The following is a 26,074-nucleotide window of genomic DNA, read 5'->3' on the forward strand; positions in this document are numbered from 1 at the left end:
ATCTAGGAGCACAATGACTTGCTTAGAAAACATGCGTATACAAAAGGTAGCTAAAGATGTTGTAAAAAAGAACTTAAATTGATACGTTCTCGCACTTCTTAAGGCCCACGGTGAACCAGTTTGAGTTTTCCCTTCTAAGTTTGACACCCAATTCAAAAAGTTTACCATCACTTGTATCATTAACTTTATCCTATATTCACATATAGTGTAAGCTTTAATTCATTTACTAAATCACAACCTATAACACTTTGAAAAATATGAATGTGTACCGATATATATGTGGGGAAGTACCAATTCCTTGAGCCCTTTTCTTGTAGATAATACACTTGCGCGTTCATTACTCCATCATTAATCCACTTTTCGGGCCTCAAGCACATGAACTCACCTCTGGTGACACGATGTTCGTTTTCAATTTAAATTATAACTTCCTTACTACAATGGAAGAAGAAATCAATTGTTATAATTAAATTCACGTACGCGAAAACATATAAGGAATTTGGTCGATTTCATAATTCAACATTTGTAAGTAGTTACCTTGAAAGGTCGTTAGACCTAAAAATATAACTAAATAAATCCAAATTGGAGTCTTCAAAGTCCCCAGGTTTTAATTTGAAAGGCCCAATTTTAATCTTAAACGCCGTCTTCTGAACAGCCTTTCCTTTTGGATTTGACGGTCAACCCATGGCTTTTTACAATGAAGCCCTATACGCCTTTCGGCCGTACGACGTGTTTTAATTCCACTTTAATCATCACGGGCCGATTTTGTGAACTTCCCCTTTTTCACGCCAATTTTCAACTGCGAAAAAGGGAATTCAAATATTACATGTCAATAAATGCATACTTAATAAATGTAAAAGATAACTAGAAACTCGATCTTGAAACTCCTAATTGCTCATTATACCTCGAGTTCAATGAAACTTTGTCCATCCGGTAATGGCGTCCAAGGATTGTTCACATCAACTGCACCTTTCTCCTTTAATTTGCTACATTCTTCACCCTTCTTCATTACAACATTCTCACCACCTTCATCTGGTATTTTCAGTGCCCCGTCCTCCATAGTTTGATTTACATCTCCATGTCCTGGATGAAGATGTTGTCTTGCATCTTTTATGAAGGAGCTCACTTGACTCATTACCTTGTCAATGAGTTTCAACACTGAGTGTTGGACCTCGACCTATATTATTGGCCCCAAAGTGATAGCAAGTCCTTCAACTGAGCGCTTCACCACGACATGTATTACTGGCGCCTAACTGATAGCAACTTCTTGAACAATTCTTTCAAGGTTTACTCTGAACACCTCATTCATTGGATAGTGCTTTGAAACAACCCGAACGGTAGGACTATCAAACCCATCTTGCTTTCTAACCTATTTAATCAATTTCCACGCCGAGTTATTGTCCCAGGACACAATGTGATCCAAAGATTTATCAACATATACTCCACCATGGACAATTGAATCGAAATAGAATAGTTAGAGAAAAAGTAGTGACCCATTTACATATGCAACTTTCTTCGCTTTGAACAACCTCACACTTTCACGTAAGAAGTTGAATCCGTGGTCGGCCCAGTTCTTGCTCTCTATCTTCCCTGGGATTGTCAAGAAAGTTAGATAGTTCCCAGTCACTGATGGTGAAGATGTGGGGTAAAGTACAGTTCTAAGTGCAAACATCACAAATTGAACTTTAAAGTCCTCATCGGCATTTTCGCATTTTTCCAACTGTTCAGCTAAACTCCTTACTAATACTCTTTTACCATTTCCACTGAAACTCTTCACTAACTATTTCAACTTTTCATCTTCTACCGGATAGTCGAGTTCAACATCCTCACTGGTGTTCTTAAGACTCATAACACGCCTGAAGTCAACTACACTTATTCCAAACACATTGTCGTGCAGTTCTATAGAAGATGTATCAAGATTGAACATTTGAATAAAAAATTGGCATAGTTGGCGGTGTAAACGAGTACAGGACAAAGATGACATTTTACAGAACCCAATAGCATTAATTACTAATCGCTTCTCATTTGACAATTTTTCCACCGTACGATGGAATCAGTCCGGGCTGCATGTAGTGATAAAACCCATCTTATTCATTGAGTTATTTACTTGCCCACTTGAACCTTCGAAGGTAGAACCATATGTTGCCTTCTCTTTAGGGTTCAATTTCCTCCACTTATTAACAATCTCTTCTTGTACCTGAAAAAATAAATTCTCATTAAAAGAGCCTTTTTAATAAAATAATTAATAAACTGACCCAATCCATTACCATCTCTCACCTTACTATCCAACTTTGGATTGGCCACTTTCCCCACTTTCCCCATTTCATGTCGTTCTTTAATAAAAAAACTATCATAATATTAAGCAACCACATCTCCAATTTTTAGATGTACGTGTAACTTACCTGAAATTAAAAAATGCATCTCGGCCAACTCTTGATTGTTGCACATTACTCTCGGCCTTGCATTTTCCTTTTACTTCTCCCCTTTTTGAGCTTCCATAACCTGTACAAATCAAGTACACAACACTATTATGCAATTGTCTCTAGCGCTGAGAATTTGAATACTAATCCAAAGCCTAATACACCCTAAACCCCCTAAACACCACAACATCACATTGCTTAATTAAAAAAATACGGGGACCTGGATTTGCACACCGTTGCTATAATGATCGCGTGAAATCGTTTCACTTGTTTACCTTAGTAGCAGGTTTTCAATTTTTTTTTTTAAAAAGCACGTGCCTCCCATGTGATCGACTATACCGATACAGCCAATGCACCACATAATTACTCGTAGCTATAAAGCTATGGATAGTGATAGAGGTAAACAAATATCCTCGATCTAAGTTATGCAATAGTACTTGTTGTTTTCGATTACTGTAGTTTTTATTTGTCAATTGCTACAGATTTTTTTGTTGTTGATTGCTACAGTTTTTTTTTTTCAATCTATTGCTGCATTTTTTTTTTGTCGATTATTGCAAGTTATACAAGTTGTTTCTCTTTTATATATATTTATTATTATTTCGATGTTTGATAAGATGATGTTGTGGCATGTGCCAGTTTTCATTGATGTTGAAAGTGACGAAGAAAACGTAAGAGAAAAAGATCCAATGATTGTTAACCGTGTAGAAAATATTGATGAAGATTTGCTTGGAAGGGTTGTGTCAACTGAAGAGGAAGCTTATAATCTCTACAAAAATTATGCTACGAGAGTTGGATTTAGTATTCGGAGGGGACAAAAGAGATACAATACAAAAAAAGTTCTGCGTCAATTTAGTTATCTTTGTTCAAAAGAAGATTTTTGACTAGATAGTGACCCTTCATAATTGACCAAGGTTAGCAAATTAGAGACGAGAACAGGTTGCGAAGCTAGCATTCGATTTGCATTCCAGGATGAAGATGATACGTGGAAAGTTTCTCATTTTGTTCATGAGCATAACCATGAACTTGCTAAGCCAGAAGAAAGGCAATTTTTGAGATCATGTAGAAAAGTTTCATATTCAAATTTGGGTGTCATTAAAAAAATGGTGGGTGCAGGAATAAGGACCAAAAATACATATTCTTATTTAGCATAAGAAGTTGGCGGGTCTCAAAATGTTGGTTTTACAAAAAGAGATTGCTACAATGTTGTGAACAAGGAGAAAATGGCCATGATTGAAGCAGGAGATGCTCAAAGCTTGATGAACCTTTTCAAGTGCAAACAAGCTGAAGATCCTATGTTCTTTTACACAGTTCAAGTTGATCAAGAAAACCGAATGATAAACTTTTTTTTGGAGAGATGGAAGGTTATGAATTGACTATGACTGTTTTGGAGATGTGGTAGTATTTGATACTACTTATTGAACTAATAGGTATAACATGATATGTGCTCCTTTTGTCAGTGTCAACTACCATTGGAAAAATGTACTATTCGGTTGTGCTTTCTTATTGGATGAGAAAATTGATTCATTTATTTGGTTATTTGAGACATTTTTAGAATCAATGGGAGGTCAAAAACCAAAGACTATTTTTACTTATCAATGTCAGGCAATGGCAAATGACATTCAAAACGTTTTCCTGGGGTATGTCATTGTTTATGCAAGTGGCACATATCTCAGAATGCTACAAGAAATTTGGGAAGTCATTATGGTAATCAAGAGTTTAACCATATGTTCAATAAGTGTCTTCAAGGATATTGTGAGATAAAATTGGAATTTCAGTCTATTTGGGATGACTTATTGGCAAAATTCAACCTTACAGGATAATCTTCATGCAAAATGGTGTCCAGTATTTAGTCGGCATATTTTTACTGCTAGGATAAAATCTTCACAAAGAAGTGAGAGCACAAACAATGTTTTTCATCAAATGTCTACTAAGACAATGAGTCTTACTCAATTTGTGCATCACTATGATAAACAAGCGGAAAAAATGCGTTCAAGTGAATTAGAAGAGTCTTTTCATTGCAATCAAGGACTTCCTTCTAGAATTGCCAAAAGCAGTGGAATTTTGAATCATGCTGCTACTGTCTACACAAGGAAGATATTTAAATTATTTGAAAATGAGTTTGTAGATAGTTTGGTAGTGATGATGCATGAGGTTGGAAGTGATGGCACAATTCACTCATTTGAACTTAATGAAGAGGGTCACAACAAAGTTTACCTTGTCGAAACTAAATTCATTCAATTGCACTATTTCATGTAGTTGCAACATGTTTAAGTGTATGGGTTTATTGTGTTGTCATGCTCTAAGGGTACTAAATGTCAAATGTTGGAGTCATATACCAGAACAATATATATTGAAGCGATGGACAAAAGATGCCAAAAGAATAATTGGAGGCAAATGAGCACGGTGAATTATTACAGGCAAATGGTAAATCATCGGTCACATTGCGACGAAATGCTTTGATGCGAACAACTTATGATGTATTGAGTAAGGCACAGAGATAGAAGCTACTACTAGAATTGCTATGAAAAAATTGAGAGGATGGAAGAATTGATTGAAAAAGAAATGATTAAGTCAAAGGGAGAAGTTAATCAAAAAACTTCTGATAACGTTATTGATTGTAATGCAAGTGGTTGCACATTTGATGAGACACCAGTACTGAATCCCTCGTGTGTAAGGCCAAAAGGTATAAGCAATGCCAGATTAAAAAGCGCTGTGGAGAAACGAAGAAAAAGGACATCAAAAGATATTGTTTCATCAAGTATGAAAGTTCCATGTCTTGTTTTATTGTTTACGATATCTTATTATTAATTTCTTCTCATCAGTAATGCTTATTATTACAAACTGTTTTTGTAGGGAAAACCAAGCAATCAAGCAAGATAGGTCATCCATATAGCTTAGCTCATAAACCACTCAGTTCAAATTTTCTTATTCCATTCAGTGTACCAATGAGTACAAATATTAGTACTCATGTATGTACTCTCTTTTTTCTACTATAAATTAGTACTCTCTTTTTTCTACTATAAATTCAACTAATTGTATAATCTTACCACTATTATATACGTCTACCTAACTATGAGATTGTTACCTACCGAAGGTCATGCAAATTTGCCTCAATCTAACAAAGTAATGCAATTTGTTAGTTTAAAAATCAAGTTTGTGTTTTCATTTATGAACCTAGAAAATTTAATGGCGTAACACTTTTTTTTTCTTTCTCTATTTTAGGATTCCAATTCTACAAGGACATTATATAAACCTAATTTGTCCTTCGCAAGCATGCTACAAAGTACTAATTTCATGGCACATTTGAATAAGGTATTCATTGAATCAGGATGGTTTATCTATAGCTAATGCCTATTTTGAAATATTTGATTGACATGAAGCTATATATAATGCAGGATTTACATCCAAATTCTTATGAGTAGCAACATAATCCATAGAAGTAATGTCTCCTTAAGGTATTGTCTAAGAATAAAATAATTATAATTATTTTCAGTTACTTTTAACTCATCTACTTATTTAACTAAACTTGATGTATAATTTTGGGTGCAGATGCAAGAATCGTTTACACTTGGAAATTGTTACTTATTTTGATTCAAATTAGATGTACTTCATGGTCATTGTTTGTTACCGTCATTACTTTTTTTTATTCAAACTCGATGTATTTCATGGTCATCATTTGTTAATGGAGTATATGATCATGTTTTTCTTCTACCACCTTCTCTTTTTTCAGTTGGAAGCAACATTTAGATTACAATGCAATGATTATTCTCTTATTCTTACGGAATTTCTCGTAAAGAATTGTTGTAAGGCATATAAATTGAATAGTTGGCCACTTTCACCAATGAGAAGAAGTATAGCACAACACTAAGAAAGTACAAGGCCAAAAAATTATAAAATTATTGAAGAATTACCAATAACTTTTTTAAATGAATGAAATTTTCATTAAACATAAATTTTAGTCGGTACAAAGTATGAACAAATGACAAGAAGCACATGTCATTATACAGCATGTGAAATCTTGTATTTTTAATATATATATATATATATTATATTTCAGGAAATTAAATATTTTGTTACATATTTAGTTTATAACTTATATATATATATAATTGTTTTCGTATGTGTTATATTTTTAGATTTTCTTATTAGTTATTAAAAAATAGTAGTAATATTATAAATAGTATATGTATTGCTTTTAACAACTTTATCTCTTTGTTTCTTGCTGACCAAGTTGAATGGCCTAGATATTTTTTACAAACACACTTTAGACTCCAAGTGTCATTCTACTGAGGTGACTAAGCTTTATTTAGCATGAGGTGTTGGCAATTTGATGATAGCTATACTAATCTTGGAGAACAAGTTCCCACGTGGTCATCACCTCCCCACGAATTAGAACAAATTGAATCCTCCTAAGTATTACTATAAATAGGACACTTCCTTTATTTTTGAAAGCATTTAACCTTGCATGAAAGTTCATGCAAAGAGAGAAAAACGTAGAGTGAGAGAGTAGTGAGGAAATTCTTGGAAGAGGTATAAGACTTATCTTGTGTTTTCTTAACTTGGAGCTAGCTTTGGAAACGAGGTAGTGGTTTCTTGGGGGCCTTTATGGGGATTGATCTAATTAAATTTCGTGAGCAATATATTATGTATTATATTATTATTTGATTATTACTGATATTGGGTGTTTAAATGTTGTTAATTATCATTATATCATTATATCATTAATATTGACATGATCATATGTTATCAGTGGTGGCTGGAATTCTTGGATTGATAAAGAAATTATGGAAAAGAGGGTAATGAGAAGGATCTTTTGTGTAGTTGAGTCTGACCATTGTAAGGACCAAATCCAGGCAAACCCTTGTGCACAGTAGACTAGGAAATCTTGGGTGATTTGGGCTTGGAGATCAATGGTGTAGACAAGACGACTAACAAAAGGGGAATTATGAGATGATTGAAATGGGTGTTGTTTCATATAAATGGGCATTCGGGACTAAGTGGTATAAGCATGGTATGGGACGTGCAAGTATGCTTGTCCAATTATATGAATTAAAGGGAGTAGGCGAAGAGCATTCATGTATTATTATTATTATTAACGTGATATTTGGCTGTGTAATTGCATGTCACTTAATTTAGTTATATCAACCTACTATGGTAAGGTCTCATGTCCCTACTGAGCTGTAGTTGCTCACCCATCACCCTATTTAATTTTTCAGATGAATTATGGGTAAGACAAGGGCTAAATCAGTTGAGGCTGAATTAGATGAGAGTGATAGAGCTTTATTTATTGTAAAATTGTAAAATTTTGGATCTAGTTTTATAAGAAAATTTTATTTCATGATTCAACTTTCTTTTTATTTTATTTTACTTTCTCAAGCATCGGGCTAGGAGTTTTCGCCGACCTCCGGGTCCGGGGCGTGACACACCAAACCTAAACTAAACAAATAGCTATTTCAATCAAGGCACCAGAAAAAGAAACTAAAGAAATCCAATCCAAATTATAGTTGTCTTCCATTCTTGCAATACACTGCCACACAAACTTGAACCCGTAAAAACATTAGAGAAACAAGCTCAAAGAGATGTACCATCCATCTCCCACAACATTCCTTCTCCTTCCATGGAATCCAAATGACACGTTGCAGTTCCATAAAAGTTTGAAGAGCATATCAAATGAAAGGAAATAAAATGATTACTCAAAAGAAAGGAACTGCATCTAATCAAATGAAAGGAAATAAAGTGAAAACAAAGAAGCTATAAGACCCATCAGCTCAACAATTACCTTCAGGGGAGGACATATGCCAAAAAAATAAAATCCAAAGTTCTCACCCCCAACAATAATATACTCAAATTGTAAGGTAAAACAAATAGCAAAAGAACATAGCAATAAGTACTATCCATTAATAATATATCCAAATCGAATGAACTTCTACACCCCAGAAATTAAGAAATAAAATCAAAATGTATTAATTGCAACAAGAAAATATAACCCCAATAGTACCATATCATTTTATAACCTGCATGGAATGCTACAAAAAAAACAAACCTAAATCAAACCCCTTCCATCTCACAACTTAAAACACCAAAACCCCAAAAGTGAAGCAAATCATACCAAAAGAAGAACAAAAAAGAACAAAAAATTGCAGTAAGATTCAGATTTGACAAAGAAAAGCCAAAAAGTATCAAAAATTATTTAACAAGAAAAAAGAAACCTGCCGAAAATTGAAGCAATCGGCCAAAAATAAGAAATTTATAATAAAAAACTGCAGAAAATCGAAGCAATCGGCAAAAAATAAAAGAAGAGACAAACGGGCGAATAAAAATAACATTCTGAAATCAGAAAATAATTAACTTGCAGCAATCGAGCGGTATGGCTGCGCCAGTCTTCCTTCTTCTCAGAAATCGGAAAATAACAACATAGTTTTATGGCTGCACCATTCTTCCCTCTTCTCAGAACGGTGGTGCATAAATTTTATTTTTATTTTTATTCAGAACGGTGCTGCATATTTTGATAAAAGTAATTATGTCTTAGGGTTTCTTTTCTATTTTTTAAAACAAAAACAAAAACAAAAACAAAAAAGAGAGTTGGTTACTCACGGTGTTACCATTGAATCTGGATGTTAACATTCTCTCTCTTAAAAGACAGCAACGCCACATTTCACTATGCAATTGGTGCGTACTACCACCTAACATTGCCACGTGGTAGTACTGTACTATTGTATAATTTCTCTAGCTCGTGGACAAAGCCCTCGCCTCCCCACTTTCTGCCATGGCTGCCCGCCTTTCTTTTTGTCAATCTCTCTCCCTCTCCATTCCTCCTCCCTATTTGGGTTTAGGTTTCAAGGAAATTCCTCTCTATTATGAGTTTGTGGTTCAAGGAATTTAGATTCATGATTTGTTGGGTTTATGGTCTTTAAGGAATCATTTAATTTCATAGGAAAGTCAAGAAGTCTAATGATTTGAGGAATCTTATAAGTTTCCAAAGTCCTACAAGGTATATGGCCACTGAGATCTTCGACCGAAAGCGCAAATTTTATGGTAGGTGAATAGGAATCCAATCTTGGTACATGTATCAATAGTCGAATTAATCAAAACCTTTTTCTTTTTCTTTTTCCTATTGATTGTGAAAGTGGAATGATTGTGCAAGAGTGTGTTTTGGTCGATGAACCAGGTGGTTTCTGGGGTTTTCTTGTTTTCTTTTTCTAATTTTTTTTTTAATCTCTTTAATTTTATTTTAAAAAATATAAATAAGTGATGAATTTAGTTGTCAAAAAATTATATTGCTTGATAAATAATTAAAGGGTATTTTAGGAATAATGGTGGGTGAAAAGTTAGGATTATGTTTTTTCAAATTTAAAATGGTGGGTAGGGAAATAGGATAAGGGAGTGGAAATAGCTGCACTCTTTACAACAACAGTAAGACCCTGTTATTAATGGACTATGATGAGCATGCACTACCAACCAACCAGTAAAAAATAATAAAACAACCACACCATGTAAAGTAAACAAACAAATAACAAGAACACAACAATTTGAAGAGGATAGGCGATTAGTTTGAGAACTTGTTACGATAATTATGTAATTAGTAATTAATTGATTCCCTGTAATGACGGGTTAGGGTTGGAGCCCTCAAGAATAAAGGAAAGAAAACTGGAAGCACGGGCACCTCAAATCCTAATGACGAGCAAATAGGGCTTTGGACAATGTCATTCAAGCTCTGTCGATGACGGTGAATGAACTGCAGAAATTTTTTGAGCTATTGAAGCAATTAAATTCAAGCTTGGAGAGATGAAAAACAAGCTCAATGTTACAATCAAGGTCGTGGGTAATCAACCTCCCACGCAAGCTAAGGACTATAGGAAGGTGAAAGTTCCTTAGCCACAAGCTTATGGAAGGGCACATGATGCCAAAGAACTCGAGAATTTCCTGCTCGATATATGGAACAATACTTTTGAGCAATGAAGGCGGACTCAGAGGAGATGAAGGTGACGATGAGGACAATGTATCTCTTGGGGGATGCAAAGTTTTGGTGGAGAACAAAATATGATGATATTTAATGTTTGAGGTGCGTAATCAATACATGGGAAGATCTCAGCAAGAAACTTAATGCTCAATTCTTCCTTCAAATTGTGGAGTATACGTTGCATGAGACAATTGAGAGAACTAAAACAAACAAGCACTATTCGAGATTACGTGAAGAAGTTCTCAAGAATCTGGCTAGACATATGGGACATGTTCGAGAAGGACAAACTCTTCTATTTCCTTGAAGGGTTGAAGCATTTCTCCCACAATTGTTTTTTTGAATTTTTTTTATTTTTATAAAATTGGACTAGTAATTTGAAGTCTCGCATGGTTTGAGTGTAATTTTATCGGAGAAAACCATGACACTAGCCGCTCTTTCTCTCTGAGTCCCAAAGAAAAACTCCAAAAATGGGGGAGGAGGGTGAAGCATCACTGCCTTTCCTCCTCCTCATCTCTTCTTTCCTTTTTCTTTTGAGTTTCTGTATAAGTCCACTAATGCGTTTTGAATAAGAAGCCCCTTATATGTTTTCTTCTGAGCCATGCTCAAATCGAAGTTCTCCATTACTTCTTCGGGGCTATGTCTTCAAGCAAAGCTTTCTCCCGAAACCTGCTCTCTAGCACTACTTGATAAGGATTTTTAGTTGCGTAAACATGGTTAAAATCACTGAAAATACTTGCAAGAATACAAGGTAATTGTAGTATAAATGCTCATGCAAGGTCGTTGTCCCCAAAGATTGTTTGACATATTTAGGGCCCGTCTGTAATTAAACTAACTCGGAGAGTTAATTAATAACTGAGAATAGATTTTATCAAAGAGAATGAATTTGAACAAGAAAACAAATTTGCATTTTCAGGAAATCTGAAAATGCGTCTGGAAATAGATAATAGCAAAGATTAGAAAACGATAAAGACTAAGAATTTAGAGAAAACAAGGGTTCAGCCAACACCATGCAAATGCAATTCTATCAATTATTCCACATATTGCAAGGTAGGTTTTTTGCAATTTATGTTCTAAGCGAAAATATTTTTTTTAATGTAACATATCCGTCTGTGATTTCAGACAAATAAAAAATTAAGTTTTTTTTAAAAACCAAACCCTTAAGAGCGTTTTCGCCTTAATCTTTTTTATCTAATCACCTCCTTTCTTCTTTTTTCCTTTTCAATTTCAGGGTGATGTTCCAACTTGCATCAAATTACTTGTCTACATATCCTTCCCATGCCGTCCTCTTGATCATTAAAATAGATAGATAGTTTTAAACACTGATTCTAATTCAAAGCAAACATGCATCTTCATTCATAAGCAAATTAATAAAACTTTTCATGCTAAGGCTTACGGCCTCGCCCTAGCAAAAGGAATTAGTTACACATAATCATAATTTCCAATAAAACATCATTCGAATGATTAAGAATGAAAACACCTGAAAGTTCCAAAACCCTAGCAATTGCTCCCAAAGCCTTCTAAAAGGAGATCTCTAAATTGCAGTGAAAAGAAGCTTAAATACCTCTCTAAAACTCTCTACTCTCAATCTCTCTCACTTAAGTTAAAATAAAATCAGACTAGTGAAATGTCCAAATTGGGTATGGGTGGTAGGAGAATCTGCCCGATTTCTGCCCAGCCACGTTTACTAGGTGGCAAATCTCCTATCTGGCCCAAGATAGCTGGGTGTTTGGTTTTAAAGATAAAATAATTCCATTGGCACTTCGGTTGGGTTTCCAGATAGGCCACGATGTGGGGACCCATCCGAGGTCTTGGTGCTCCAAAAACGCAATATAAGCCCAAAACGTCACTATTCCAGCACTGCACATCGCGGTTGTGATGATGATTCACCAGGAAATCATCGCTTAGTGAGTCTGATATTTTGATACGATCGTTTCTTTGACTCACGTACGACTGGAATTACTCCAAAATTCGTATTTGATTAGGCGTTTGTTTTCTGTCGAGAATGAAAATATAATTTTTTCTTCCAAAATTTAACCAAAATACACTGAATAGGGTTAAATATATAATATAAAATCGACATTCTCATCTTCTCTAAGTTTTAGTTCCACATGGATATCTTGAAGTTTGTTGCCATGGTTGTTTTTTGACATATTTATTCTCTCTTATGCACAGTTAAATCGATGGAAGCCATATTTTCCCAAGATCTCACATGTATTATCACTTAAAGATTATGATGGTGGGTGTGATCGTGCTGGCGCTTCTTCAGGTGGTGGTAGTAGTGTTCATTTCGACTCCTAGGTTACTTTAGGGTTTAGGTTATTTTGGCTTTTGTGGGCTTTGTCTGAGAATTATGCTTAATGTGGTGATGTAGGCTATGGAAGTTGTTGATGCGGCTTTTGTTCGCTTTGGTTTTGTTTCTCTCAACATGTCTGTTTTGTCCGTTTTGTGCTTAATTTGTATTTTTGAACCTTCATCTAATGAAAGTATTCTTTGATAAAAATAAATAATAAAAATAAAAAAAATTTTTTAAAAAAAAAAAATAAAAAAAGAAGGAAAATCTCGCATGGTTTGGTGCAAAGTGGTCTCAATACTTCCGTCAATGAAATAATCAGATGAGTTCTCAAAAACAGCAAGAAATTGATGAAAAAGGATGCTTTATCCATTACGGTGAATTGTGGATCAATTTTACCAGATCGATGGAGATAGATATAAATGGGAAGACTTAACGATTACAAAATCATTAACTACAAGTCTTTCTCATCTGGGAATGTTTTGCCAGCTCTTCAAACTCCATTGTCAAAGTATGCGTTCAACATTAGTGCTTTAAATGAAGGATCTTATATATGTTTGTCTTATTCAACAAGCTGTCAAAAACAACTTGAATTAATCGGTTCCTTAATTATTCATTTTCATTGATTAAAACATTAAAGGCTTGAAGGCAATCCATTTAATCACCCCTCATTAGCTGAAATAGTCACCATCTAATCAAACTATTAATTCGTTTCCGATTTTAGAAGGAAAATTCATTAGTTGAGAGTTAAAAAAAATAGACGATTCATATCATAGGTCACACAAAGCGTCCTTCACCTTAAGCTAATTGTTGAGAGATCTAGTTTAATAGGAAGCAAAATGGATATCATTTTGTTTCAGTGTCACTGCAACTATAAAGTTAATACCTTATATACTTGTATATTTACTTACTAGTATGCTTTGAGCGCTATTTGATACGTATGTACCAACCGAAAATGTTTACTAATTGGTTAGCGCTTTGAACGTACGCTATTGTATGCATATATACTAAACCAAAGAGAAAGTGATGGGGGAGGAGATAAAAGTTCGTGAATTATATTTCTTACCAGCCATGAGCATGAGATAAGATCACGAAAGATCAGGCGATGACGAAAGTAGGGGTACTGCCAATAGTCTTCGGAAACTTGCTCAGCTCCTCAACTTCCCTTTCAGGTTTACTTACAATATCTAAATGGAAGTGTTCTGTAGTATATAATTTACCCACAGGTAAGCATAAAGTGGGATTTTGCTCATTTCATAGGGTTTTACGTACTCAAATAGGTAAGCATAGTTTTGAAAATTTTAGGTGATCGATAAAAGTTGAAAACTACAAGGGCCAAAAAGTTGTTGATCGCTAAAACATTAATGTCAATTTCCATAATTTGCAGCGGTTCTCACTTTGACTTCAACACGTATTTGTTTCCCCAAATTAAGATTTCTATTTGGTCGAATAATTCCAAATAGACAATAGCTCCTACTAACCAACCTAATTCATCTTAGAATATAATGTACATAGGTGTGGACAATCAAAGAACAATCAAAGGCAGCATTAACATGCAGTCAGAAATTTTAAGCATCCTTCCTAATTGTAATTAATTTGCAATTAAGATGTGGATCCAAAGCAAGTAATTTGTGTTTCTATTTTTATTTTTTTTTATCAATGGGAATGAGAGATTTGAATTTGGATCCGACATTGGGAAGAGAAATATATGTGATCAAACCTAAGAAATATTTTAACATTTTATACTAGTTTTGCCACTCATTAAGGAAAATGTCACACTCTCCACCTAGCTATTTGTCTAAGGGCTCGTTTGGTAACTAGGATTGAATTGGATTGGAAAACTCATTAAATCTATAAGGGATGTTGAAGGAGGAAATGAAGGATAGAGGTGAATGACTTTGCATTTTGGGGGATTAGATGAGATAAGTTTTATTCATGAGTAATCCATCTTCTACCTTCAACTTGGCAAAAAAAATTTCATTTCTTCTGTTAACATGCTTTAAATATACGGAGTGATCATATCCAATCCAATTCTAGACGAAAAAGGAGCCCTAGGAATATAACTAATTAAGAAATTTGAAGCTGCATGGCCATTCATCTGAGTCCAAAAAATTATCAGATTGGAAAAGGACACTACAAGGAAAACAGGTTTTTACGGCCGTCATTGAGCGCTGTAAATTGAACTTAAGGGCCCTCATTAATTAAGATTAACTTCAATAAATTAGATAACGGTAAAACATTTCATTCAAATGCGTGTCATTGTCCTTATACATCTTTTCGTTTATTGATAACTTCATCTGTCATTTACAAACTCATTTCTCATTTAACTTCTTTCGATTATAACTTCTATAAATTCAACAAGCTAGAGTATGTTTTCAGATGTACCTAAGCAAGAGCAGAAGAAAAACATGATCGAGGTTGGAAAGACGAACTCTACCCTGCAGATTTTGTCATTGCTACTTGTCTTCCTAATTCACTGCCAAGCATCAACCCATTATAATTGGGTAGTATGTGCATGCTTTCTTCAAGAACCTTTTTTTTCTTTTGTTATTGTTTTTTTTTTTTTTTTTTTGGTTAAAATGCTTTCTTTAGGATTGCTTAATTACCCAAACTGACTTAACCTTTTTTTTTTTTTTTTTTTTTTAAGAAGGTGAAAGAAGCTACATACACAAGGCTTTGCAGCACCAAGAAAATCTTGACAGTAAATGGAAAATTTCCTGGCCCAGTTTTACAGGCTCATAAAGGTGATACGATCTACGTCAATGTCCATAACAAAGGCAGCCACAACATCACCATTCACTGGTAATATGTAATTTTGATAATATAATCCAATTTGACTTGATTTGATACTATGAATGGGTTGAGTCCATTAATTTGGAGGGGGGATTAGTTTTTGTAATTTTGTTGCCAGGCATGGAGTGAAGCAACCCAGGAATCCATGGTCAGATGGTCCTGAATACATCACGCAATGTCCAATTCAACCTGGGGACCAATTCAAGCAAACGATTATATTTTCTAATGAGGAAGGAACGATCTGGTGGCACGCACACAATGACTGGGCTCGAGCCACAGTTCATGGCGCAATCTTTGTGTATCCAACACGTGGAGCTAGCTATCCTTTTCCCAAGCCTCATGAACAAGTGCAAATAATATTAGGTAACATGCATGAATTTATACTAATATAACCATGTTTTATACTCAACATGTGTAATTAATCTTGGATTCTCTGTGAAGGGATCCATTCGTTTGTCCAAGTGATCGATTTAATCTTTAATACGGTACCAGATTAACTTTAACACTGTGATCAGAGGCCTCAATATTTTAAGGTCACTTTTAAGATCATTCCACAAATGATCGATTCACTCAAGAGGAAGAATGTTGAGCACTAGTCAAGAATTTTTTGAGTAGCTAAGTTCAAATAAGCTTGTTGAAAACGCAGGTCAGTGGTGGAGGAGAGATATAAGGGAGGTATTGGAGGAATTCATTAGAACTGGAGGAGCTCCGAATGTTTCCGATGCTCACACTATCAATGGTCACCCGGGAGACCTCTATCCTTGCTCAAAATCTGGTATACACACTTTTATTATAAATCTCTCCTTAAAATTATCCTCATTTGCAATTAAGTCTTTAGGACATTGCATCAAATCTGCAAGTCTCTATCTCGAATCCAAGTCAGTTTCATTTATTGTTTATATACTGTATTTTGTATTACAGTTTATTATAAATTCTGTTTATATAATTGTTTTAATTACTCACTGATTGTTGTTTTTCCAACAGTCTTGTACTTTTTCAAATTTCTTCATCCAATCCACTTCCTTTTGCAGAGACATTCAAGCTCCTTGTGGATCAAAACAAGACCTATCTACTCTGTATAGTAAACGCCACAATGAACACCATTTTCTTCTACTCAATTGCAAACCATAACCACACAGTGGTGGGAGTAGACGGAAGCTACACAAAGCCGGTGACAACAGATTACATGACAATTTCACCCGGACAAACCCTAGATGCCTTGTTAATCACCAACCAGCAAGTTGGTCAATATTACATGGCTGCTAGGGCTTACTCAAGCACTCTTCTTATTCCCTTTGACAACACCACAACCACAACAATAGTATAATATAAAAATATTGGGAATAATTTTACTCCATTTTCTTCAACACCTCCATTGCTCTACCTTCCTTATTATAATGACACAAATGCAGCTGTCACTTTCTTTGATAGCCTTAAAAGCCTAGCTAATGAACACCACCCAATTGATGTCCCAATAAAGATTACCAATAGATTAGTCTCCGCAGTTTCAATCAACACATTCCCATGCCCAAAAAATTCATGTGCAGGACCAAACGGGACCCGCCTAGCTGCTATCATGAACAATATAAGCTTCGTAAGCCCTACAACCATAGACATTCTAGAAGCCTATTATTACCATATCCATGGGATTTATAAAAAGGGTTTCCCAGATTTTCCACCTCTGGTATTTAATTTTACAGGGGAAAATCTACCCCTCCTTTTACAAGTTCCAAAGAGGGACAAAGGTGAGGGTTTTCAAATATGGGTCAATTGTGGAAATTGTTTTTCAAGGGACAAACTGGGTGCACCAATAGATCATCCAATACATTTGCATGGGTTTAGCTTCTACATTGTTGGATGGGGGTTTGGGAATTTTGACAAAGATAAGGACCCATTAAACTATAATCTCATTGATCCTCCTCTTAGGAACACTGTCGCTGTGCCCATAAGTGGCTGGGCCGCCATCAGATTCCATGCCGACAATCCGGGTAAGTATATAGCATATGCCCTAACATTAATTATTAATGGCTATGTAATATATGTGTGTTGTTTTTATTTTTCCTAAGAACATTAGATTAGTCAGGAAATTGATTCCCAAAAACAAAAATCGCAAAACTATATTGATTACCAAATATATTGTTGGTTTTTTTTTTTTTCCGAACTTGGAATCTTTTTCGCTTAAGATGGAAAGAAATAGAAACAACTAAACGAAAGAGGCTAATCATGAACGATGTCTTCTAACTGCTAGTTAGTCCAAGTTGTTATTTATTTTATTTTCAATGATTGTTATTTATTTATTTACTTGTAATCATTTTTCTCATTTACCTGATAAAACAGGAGTATGGTTTTTGCACTGCCATTTGGAGCGTCACCTAACTTGGGGAATGAACACAGTTTTCATTGTAAAGAACGGAAAAAACAAGAAGGAAAGGTTGCTGCCTCCGCCACCAAGAATGCCACCCTGTTAATTAAGACTTTGTCCAAAATTAGTTACGAAACAAATTGTTTAATGATTCTGAATGACCGAACTACAATAAAATTGTGTAACATAAGCGAACGAATTGTGTAAGAAGAATGCTAGATACACGAATTTGTAAACTTTAAAAAATTAAGAAAATTGCGACTATTTAGTAATCCTTAAAGAATCAACAACGTTTAGTAAAAATATTGCTAAAGAATCAACAATCTTCTCATGTGATAAAATTTCTAAACCATAATGTTGTAGCTTCATAGCATGTCACGTACTTTTCTAGGATACATCACCCTCCAGAAAGAAGAAAGATGTATCCTGAAGTAAACTTCCTTGTGTCTACACATCAACAAAGTCCGAAACTGATATATCCAACCACTTCAGAATAATTTCCGAATGTCCGAATGTCAGAATGTCAGAATGTATGTACATGAGCCTATATAATCTTGATCCCTTGCACGTATCTCAAGACCTGATTAGTACATTTCGTTGCTCAATTTCAATGTCCCTTTTAGATTTATCAACAATATCTAAGTGGAAACAGTAGCTATAGCTAACAATTTTGTAGTCGTAGTCAAGCATATACATCCTACTTATCCAAAAGCATAGGTTTAACTGCTTAAAGTGGATTATTCCTATTTTTGGTGTCAATGTCAAACATAGCTGAGTCTGCATTACTATCATTGAAAATGAAAGAGGCCAAGGTTGATGGTCTAAACATCAAAACAATTTCCCAAAGTTTTTGCGCAAGATGGTCCCAAAGTTTTGCCCGATTAAGATTTCTAGTTCGTCCGATATAGTTCTACCTCCTACCATCATCTCAACCAAACCAATCCCTTCCCAATTGGTTCAACAATTCGAACCAAATTTGTGAAACTCAAAAAGTCATGTTAGTGATACTAAAAACAGTAAACATTTAATTCAATTGCGTGTTATTTTCCATAATCTTTTACTTGTTAGTCAAGTGACCCACTGAGTTAAGGAATCATTCCTATCACATCCATCAAACGATCGGTGCCTTTAACTTCATTCTGTCACTATCTTTTTCTATAAATTCAACTAGCTACAAAGCTTTCAAAATTAACTAAGTGGAGTAGCAAGAGCAGAAGGAATTGATACTTGTGTTCATACGTCCGAAAAAGATGTTGTCTGGAAAGAGGAACACTGCCCTGCAGATTTTATCTCTTCTACTTCTGTTTCTCCATTGCCAAGCGTCATCCCATAATTATCATTTTGTGGTAATTGGATTCTATCAATGTTCATGTTTTCGTTAATTTGATACGTGCATACGTAATGTTTTTGTTAATTTGTTACGTGCATACGTAATGTTTTTATGACCCTAATTTTCCATCAATGGTTGCATACAAGATCATATTGCTTATCCCTCCTTGTCATTTTCATTGTCAATTTCTTGAAATTCTCACACTTAAGTACATGTCTATTTTGCGTGTGCATATGCTTTGTTATTATAGGTGAAAGAAGCTACATATACAAGGTTGTGCAGCACCAAGGAAATATTGACAGTAAATGGAAAATTTCCTGGACCAGTTTTACAAGCTCATAAAGGTGATACAATCTATGTCAATGTCCAAAACAACGGCAGATACAACATCACTGTCCACTGGTATATATGAATTTAATTTAACTTGAATAATTTTTTTTTCTCTAAATGGTTTGATGGGTTGATTAATTTGCTTTGAGTAGTAGTTAAATTTTGTTATTTTTTGACATAGGCATGGAGTCAAGCAACCGAGGTATCCGTGGTCAGATGGTCCTGAATACATCACACAATGTCCAATTCAGCCTGGGCATAAATTCAAGCAAAAGATTATATTTTCTGAAGAAGAAGGAACCATCTGGTGGCATGCACATAGTGACTGGTCTCGAGCAACAGTTTACGGAGCAATTATCGTCTATCCAAAACGTGGAGCTAGCTATCCATTTCCCCAGCCTCATGAGGAAGTGCCAATTATATTAGGTAATTCTAGTTCTTAAGTTTTATACTCGACATTTCCTAATTCCAAGCAATAATTGAGCATCTTCTTTTCTTTTTCTTTCTTTTTCGGACTACAATAACTGAGCCTCTTCACCAACAGCTTAAGCTCTTGTTGAAAACGCAGGTCAGTGGTGGAAAAGGGACATAATGGAGGTATTTGAAGACTTCGTTCGAACCGGAGGAGAACCTAATGTTTCTGATGCTCACACCATCAATGGTCAGCCTGGTGACCTCTATCCATGCTCAAAATCAGGTCTACAATTTAATCAAGCCTTTCACTTTTCAAAATAGTTTCATCCATCCACTACTTCATTAATTCAAAATTATCTTTTTGCAGAAACATTCAAATTCTTCGTGGATGAAAACAAGGCCTATCTGCTCCGGATAATAAACGCCGCAATGAACAGCATTCTCTTCTTCTCAATCGCGAACCATAGCCTCACAGTGGTGGGAGCAGATGGGAGCTACACAAAGCCAGTGAAAAGAGATTACATCACAATATCACCGGGACAAACGCTAGATGCCTTGCTGCTCACAAACCAACAAGTTGGCCAATATTACATGGCCGCTAGGGCTTACTCAAGCAGTCCTGCTGTTGCTTTTGACAACACCACAACCACAGCAATAGTACAATACAACAATAGAAATTCCACTCCATTTTCAAGCCCTCCAATTTTACCTTATCTTCCTTACTATAATGACACAAATGCAGCCTTCAATTTCTTTGATAGCCTTAGAAGCCTAGCCAATGAAGACCACCCAATTGACGTCCCAAAAAACATCACCACTAGATTAATCTCAACAGTTTCAGTCAACGCATTTCCCTGCCCAAATAATTCTTGTGAAGGACCAAATGGGACCCGCCTAGCTGCTAGCATGAACAACATAAGTTTTGTGGACCCCACAACAACTGACATCCTAGAAGCATATTATTATCATATTAATGGGGTGTTTAGAGAAGGTTTCCCAGATTTTCCACCACTGGTGTATAATTTTACAGGTGAGGATCTGCCATTGATTTTACAAACACCAAAGAGAGGGACAATGGTGAAGGTTTTTGATTATGGGTCAATTGTGGAATGTGTTTTTCAAGGCACGAACTTGGTTGCTGGGATTGATCATCCAATGCATTTGCATGGGTTTAGCTTTTACATTGTTGGAAGAGGGTTTGGGAATTTTGACCAAGACAAGGACCCATTAAACTACAATCTCCTTGACCCTCCTCATAGGAACACTGTGACTGTGCCTATAAGTGGCTGGACCGCCATCAGATTCAAAGCCAACAATCCAGGTAAATACTCTTAATCAGCTGAGTTACATCCCCCTTTCAAATAGTAATTGACTATTAATATTAATATTATTATTTGTTACATAAATTATATAAGATTGATCCAGCCCCTTGCTCCATAATTTTAATATTAGATAAGTACAGCATATATTTAGATCAAAAGATTAGAAGGATAAGAGCTAGTTAACTAATCTAACAGTTGGTGTATACAAGTTATCGTTGTTATTTTGTTTTTATTAATTGGTACGTACTGTGATATATATATTTTTCCAATATTGTACAGGAGTATGGTTCTTGCACTGCCATTTGGAGCGTCACGTAACATGGGGAATGAACACCGTTTTCATTGTAAAGAACGGAAAACACAAGAAGGAAAAGTTGCTGCCCGCACCACAAGAAATGCCACCGTGCTAAGAATTTGACCCATAATTATATTGTGTTAATATACAATACGATAGTGAAAAAAAAAAAAACTTTGTTTTTGTAATTTATTATAGATTAAGAAAAGCAAATACAATTGGCTTAGCTGATGTTAAATAATGCACGTTGTTTGCTATATTAGGAGATACTACACTTGATTGAATGACATTATAATTACCCAGACACTACTACAAAAATCGAAATAGACGACGGGAAACCACCGTCGTGTAAAAGGATTTCGCCCGGTCGTGAAATCGACTGCCGTCTATTTCAGTTTCAAACTACGATGGCTTTTCACCGTCGTTGTTTATTAGTAAAGATGACGGTTTTTAAAGAAAATCGTCGTTGTTTAGAGGTAAAGATCGTTAATTATAGGAGGAAAGACGACTGTTTTTAATAGAACCGTCGTGTATTGTATGTAAAGATGACGATTTTTTTATGAAAACCGTCGTGGATTGTTTATAAAGACGTCATCTTTACATACAATAGACGACCTTTTTATAAAAAGCGTCATCTTTACATACAATAGACGGCGGTTTTTATAAAAGCGTCATCTTTACATATAATAGACGGTTTTTATAAAAAGCGTCATCTTTACATACAATAATTTACGGTTTTTTATAAAAAGTGTCATCTTTACGCATACAATAGACGATGGTTTTTATAAAAAGCGTCATCTTTACATAAAATAGACGGCAGTTTTTATAAAAAGCGTCCTCTTTACAACAATAGACGCGGTTTTTATAAAAAGCGTCATCTTTACGCATACAATAGACGGCGGTTTTTTTATAAAAGCGTCATCTTTACGCATACAATAGGCGGACGATTTTTTATAAAAAGAGTCATCTTTACGATACAATAGACGACGGTTTTTATAAAAAGCGTCATCTTTACGCATACAATAGACGGCGTTTTATAAAAAGCGTCATCTTTACATACAATAGACGACGATTTTTATAAAAAGCGTCATCTTTACATACAATAGACGACGGTTTTTATAAAAAGCGTCATCTTTACGCATACAATAATGCTTTTTGATTTCCTATGATGCTATACAACGATTTTAACTAGAAAACCAACCATAATGCTTTATCAAAAATAGTTTCTTTCATAAAACTTGAAGATTCAATAGTTATTACATAGTTAACCAATCTTTATTCTACAACAAACATAATTCCTAACAAGACCTACGTACTCCTAATCCAAGCATTCCTCATCCAAACATACAAATGATGCACAACTGAAGTCTCCTCCATCATCCCTGTAAATAAATCAAAATGACAAAGAGAGGAAAAAAAAATCTATGATTATAAACATAAAAAATTAGGTGGAAGAGAAATTTTACCATTTGTCCATATTTCCATAGAAAACTTGTAAAATGAGCATAAAAAAGACCATCGAGAACCTGCAAATTTTCAACAACAAAAAAACATACGACTCACATAGAAAACCTGCAAAAGAAAAAGTTATAAATCTACAAGCTTCCTCCTCATCTCCTGATAACCAAATCAGAAAATCTAAAAAGAAACCAGAAATTTAAAAAAATATATGTAAACAAATCAGACAGATCAAGAGAGACAAAATCTGAAATTAGGGATACAAAGAACATACCAAAAACGCAAAGAGACTAATCCAGAATTCACTAGCAAGATATAGAAGGGTATTAAGAGATTAGGTGACTTTCAAATCGAACCTTTCAACAAGCTTTGATTCTCAAATACAGAACATCCCTCTACATCTTATTGATTTGCTAAGACCTCAATCTCTCAACTCCTTCATTGATATCGATCTTTTGATGATTTTGTAGAGAGTTTCATGAGGGTGTTTTAGAGAGTATAGGAGGGTTTCAAGGAGGGAGAGATAAGGTTTTTAGAGACGGGGGAAAATCTGAAAATTTGACAAGCGCGAATGCACTTAAGTAGATTTTTTTAGCGTGTTTTAAAAGACGACGCTTGTTAATGAGAGATAAGATTTTCAAAGACGGGTGAAAATTTGAAAATTTATCGAGCGCGAATTCACTTAAGCGGCCATTTTTTAGCGTGTTTTAAAAGACGACGTTTTTTAAAAAAATTTGTCATCTTTACATATAATATATACGGTTTTTATAAAAAGCGTCATCTTTACATATGATAGACAGCGGTTTTTATAAAAGCGTCATCTTTACATACAATAGACGGACGGTTTTTTATAAAAAGCATCATCTTTACGTACAATAGACGACGGTTTTTATAAAAAGCGTCATCTTTACGTACAATAGACGAGCGGTTTTTATAAAAACCGTCATATTTACATACAATAGACGTTTTTTTCCACTACACTCCTTGACCCTATATGAATACAATGATTGAATTTGATCTTCAATTTAAAATATTTACACTAGTGGATACCACAAAATCTTATGTTATATTTAACGAAAGTACAAATAAACTCTTAATTGTTAGTGAATATATTATTTTGATGGCATACGCATTCTAAGAAACTAGTTTCAATGATCCAACCGTCAAACGTGTTTGTTTATACTTCGAGATTATATACGCCAAAAATTGGAAAAAATAAACATTCAGAGATCAAGTGACAAGACAAAAAATTTCGACGGTTATAAATGAAAAATCATGATTTAACGGTTATTTTAAGTTCGATTTTGATGATTTTTTACCGCTACAATCCTTGACCCAATATGAATACAATGATTGAATTTGATCTTCAATTTAAAATATTTACACTAGTGGATACCACAAAATCTTATGTCATATTTAATGAAAGTATAAATAAACTCTTCATTGTTAGTGAATATATTGTTTTGATGGCATACGCATTCTAAGAAACTAGTTTCAATAATCCAACCATCAAACGTGTTTGTTTATACTTGAGATCATATACGCCAAAAATCAGAAAAAATAAACATTCAGAGATCAAGTAACGGGACAAAAAATTTCGACGGTTATAAATGAAAAATCATGATTTAACGGTTATTTTAACTCCGATTTTGATGATTTTTTACCGCTACACTCCTTGACCCTATATGAATATAATGACTGAATTTGATCTTCAATTTAAAATATTTACACTAGTGGATACCACAAAATCTTATGTTATATTTAACGAAAGTATAAATAAACTCTTAATTGTTAGTGAATATATTGTTTTGATGGCATACGCATTCTAAGAAACTAGTTTCAACGATCCAACCGTCAAACTTGTTTGTTTATACTTCGAGATCATCTACACCAAAAATCGAAAAAAATAAACATTCAGAGATAAAGTAACGGGACAAAAAATTTCGACGGTTATAAATGAACAATCATGATTTAATGGTTATTATAACAAACCATCATCTTTACATATAATAGACGACCATTTTTTATAAAAAGCGTCATCTTTATATATAATAGACGACCCTTTTAAAAAAAAAAATCATCATCTTTACATATAATAGACGACGGTTTTTATAAAAAGCGTCATCTTTACATATAATAGACGGTTTTTAATAAAAAGCGTCATCTTTACATATAATAGACGATGGTTTTTCGGTTTTTATAAAAACGTCATCTTTATATATAATAGACGACCGTTTTTTCGGTTTTTATAAAAAGCGTCATCTTTACATATAATAGACGACGGTTTTATAAAATCGTCATCTTTACACATAATAGACGACGGTTTTTATAAAAATCGTCATCTTTATATATAATAGACGACGGTTTTTAATAAAAATCGTCGTCTTTACATATAATAGACGACGGTTTTTTCGGTTTTTATAAAAAGCGTCATCTTTACATATAATAGACGACGATTTTATAAAATTGTCATCTTTACACATAATAGACGACGGTTTTTTAAAAAATCGTCATCTTTACATAATAGACAGCGGTTTTTATAAAAATCGTCATCTTTACATATAATAGACGACGGTTTTTAATAAAAATCGTCATCTTTACATATAATAGACGACGGTTTTATAAAATCGTCATCTTTACATATAATAGACGACGGTTTTTATAAAAATCATCATCTTTACACATAATAGACGACGGTTTTTATAAAAATCGTCATCTTTACATATAATAGATGACGTTTTTTATTTTATAAAAAGCTTCATCTTTACATATAGTATGACGTATGATAACAAAATCAAAGAAATAAATTGATAAAAAAAATTCGTATTAAGACGACGGTTTAAATATAAGGTATGACGTATAAAGGGAATAAATACGACGTTAAATTTTATAATACGTCGTTAAATGAAAAACAAACGTGGTGAGATTTAAAGATACCGTCGTAGAACTATACAAGAAAGACGTCAATATATTTTTATTTTCCGTCGTTGTACATTAATTTAATACGGCGATATTTTGTATTTTACCGCCGTGAATTTATTGGTAATTATATGGCGCCTTATACGAAAACTTGGTCGTGTTATTTTCTGCGTAAAAATGGCGG

The 26,074-nt window shown here is 34.3% G+C and overlaps 1 protein-coding gene and 1 pseudogene across 1 annotated transcript; both read left to right on the forward strand.

The window, feature by feature from the left end:
- Positions 1-9,183: 9,183 nt before the first annotated feature.
- Positions 9,184-17,981, forward strand: LOC103336157 (laccase-15-like; annotated as a pseudogene).
- Positions 17,982-19,072: 1,091 nt separating this feature from the next.
- LOC103336156 (laccase-15-like) lies at positions 19,073-21,664 on the forward strand. The gene is made up of 6 exons (XM_008239186.2): positions 19,073-19,168; positions 19,403-19,554; positions 19,664-19,908; positions 20,051-20,179; positions 20,264-21,217; positions 21,498-21,664. Exons 1-6 carry the CDS (start codon positions 19,073-19,075, stop codon positions 21,626-21,628), a joined length of 1,707 nt encoding a protein of 568 aa, XP_008237408.2. The 3' UTR covers positions 21,629-21,664.
- The last annotated feature ends 4,410 nt before the right edge of the window (positions 21,665-26,074 follow it).

This window comes from Prunus mume, linkage group LG6, assembly GCF_029339155.1.
Source record: "Prunus mume cultivar Tortuosa linkage group LG6, ASM2933915v1, whole genome shotgun sequence".
Classification (NCBI taxonomy): Eukaryota; Viridiplantae; Streptophyta; class Magnoliopsida; order Rosales; family Rosaceae; genus Prunus; species Prunus mume.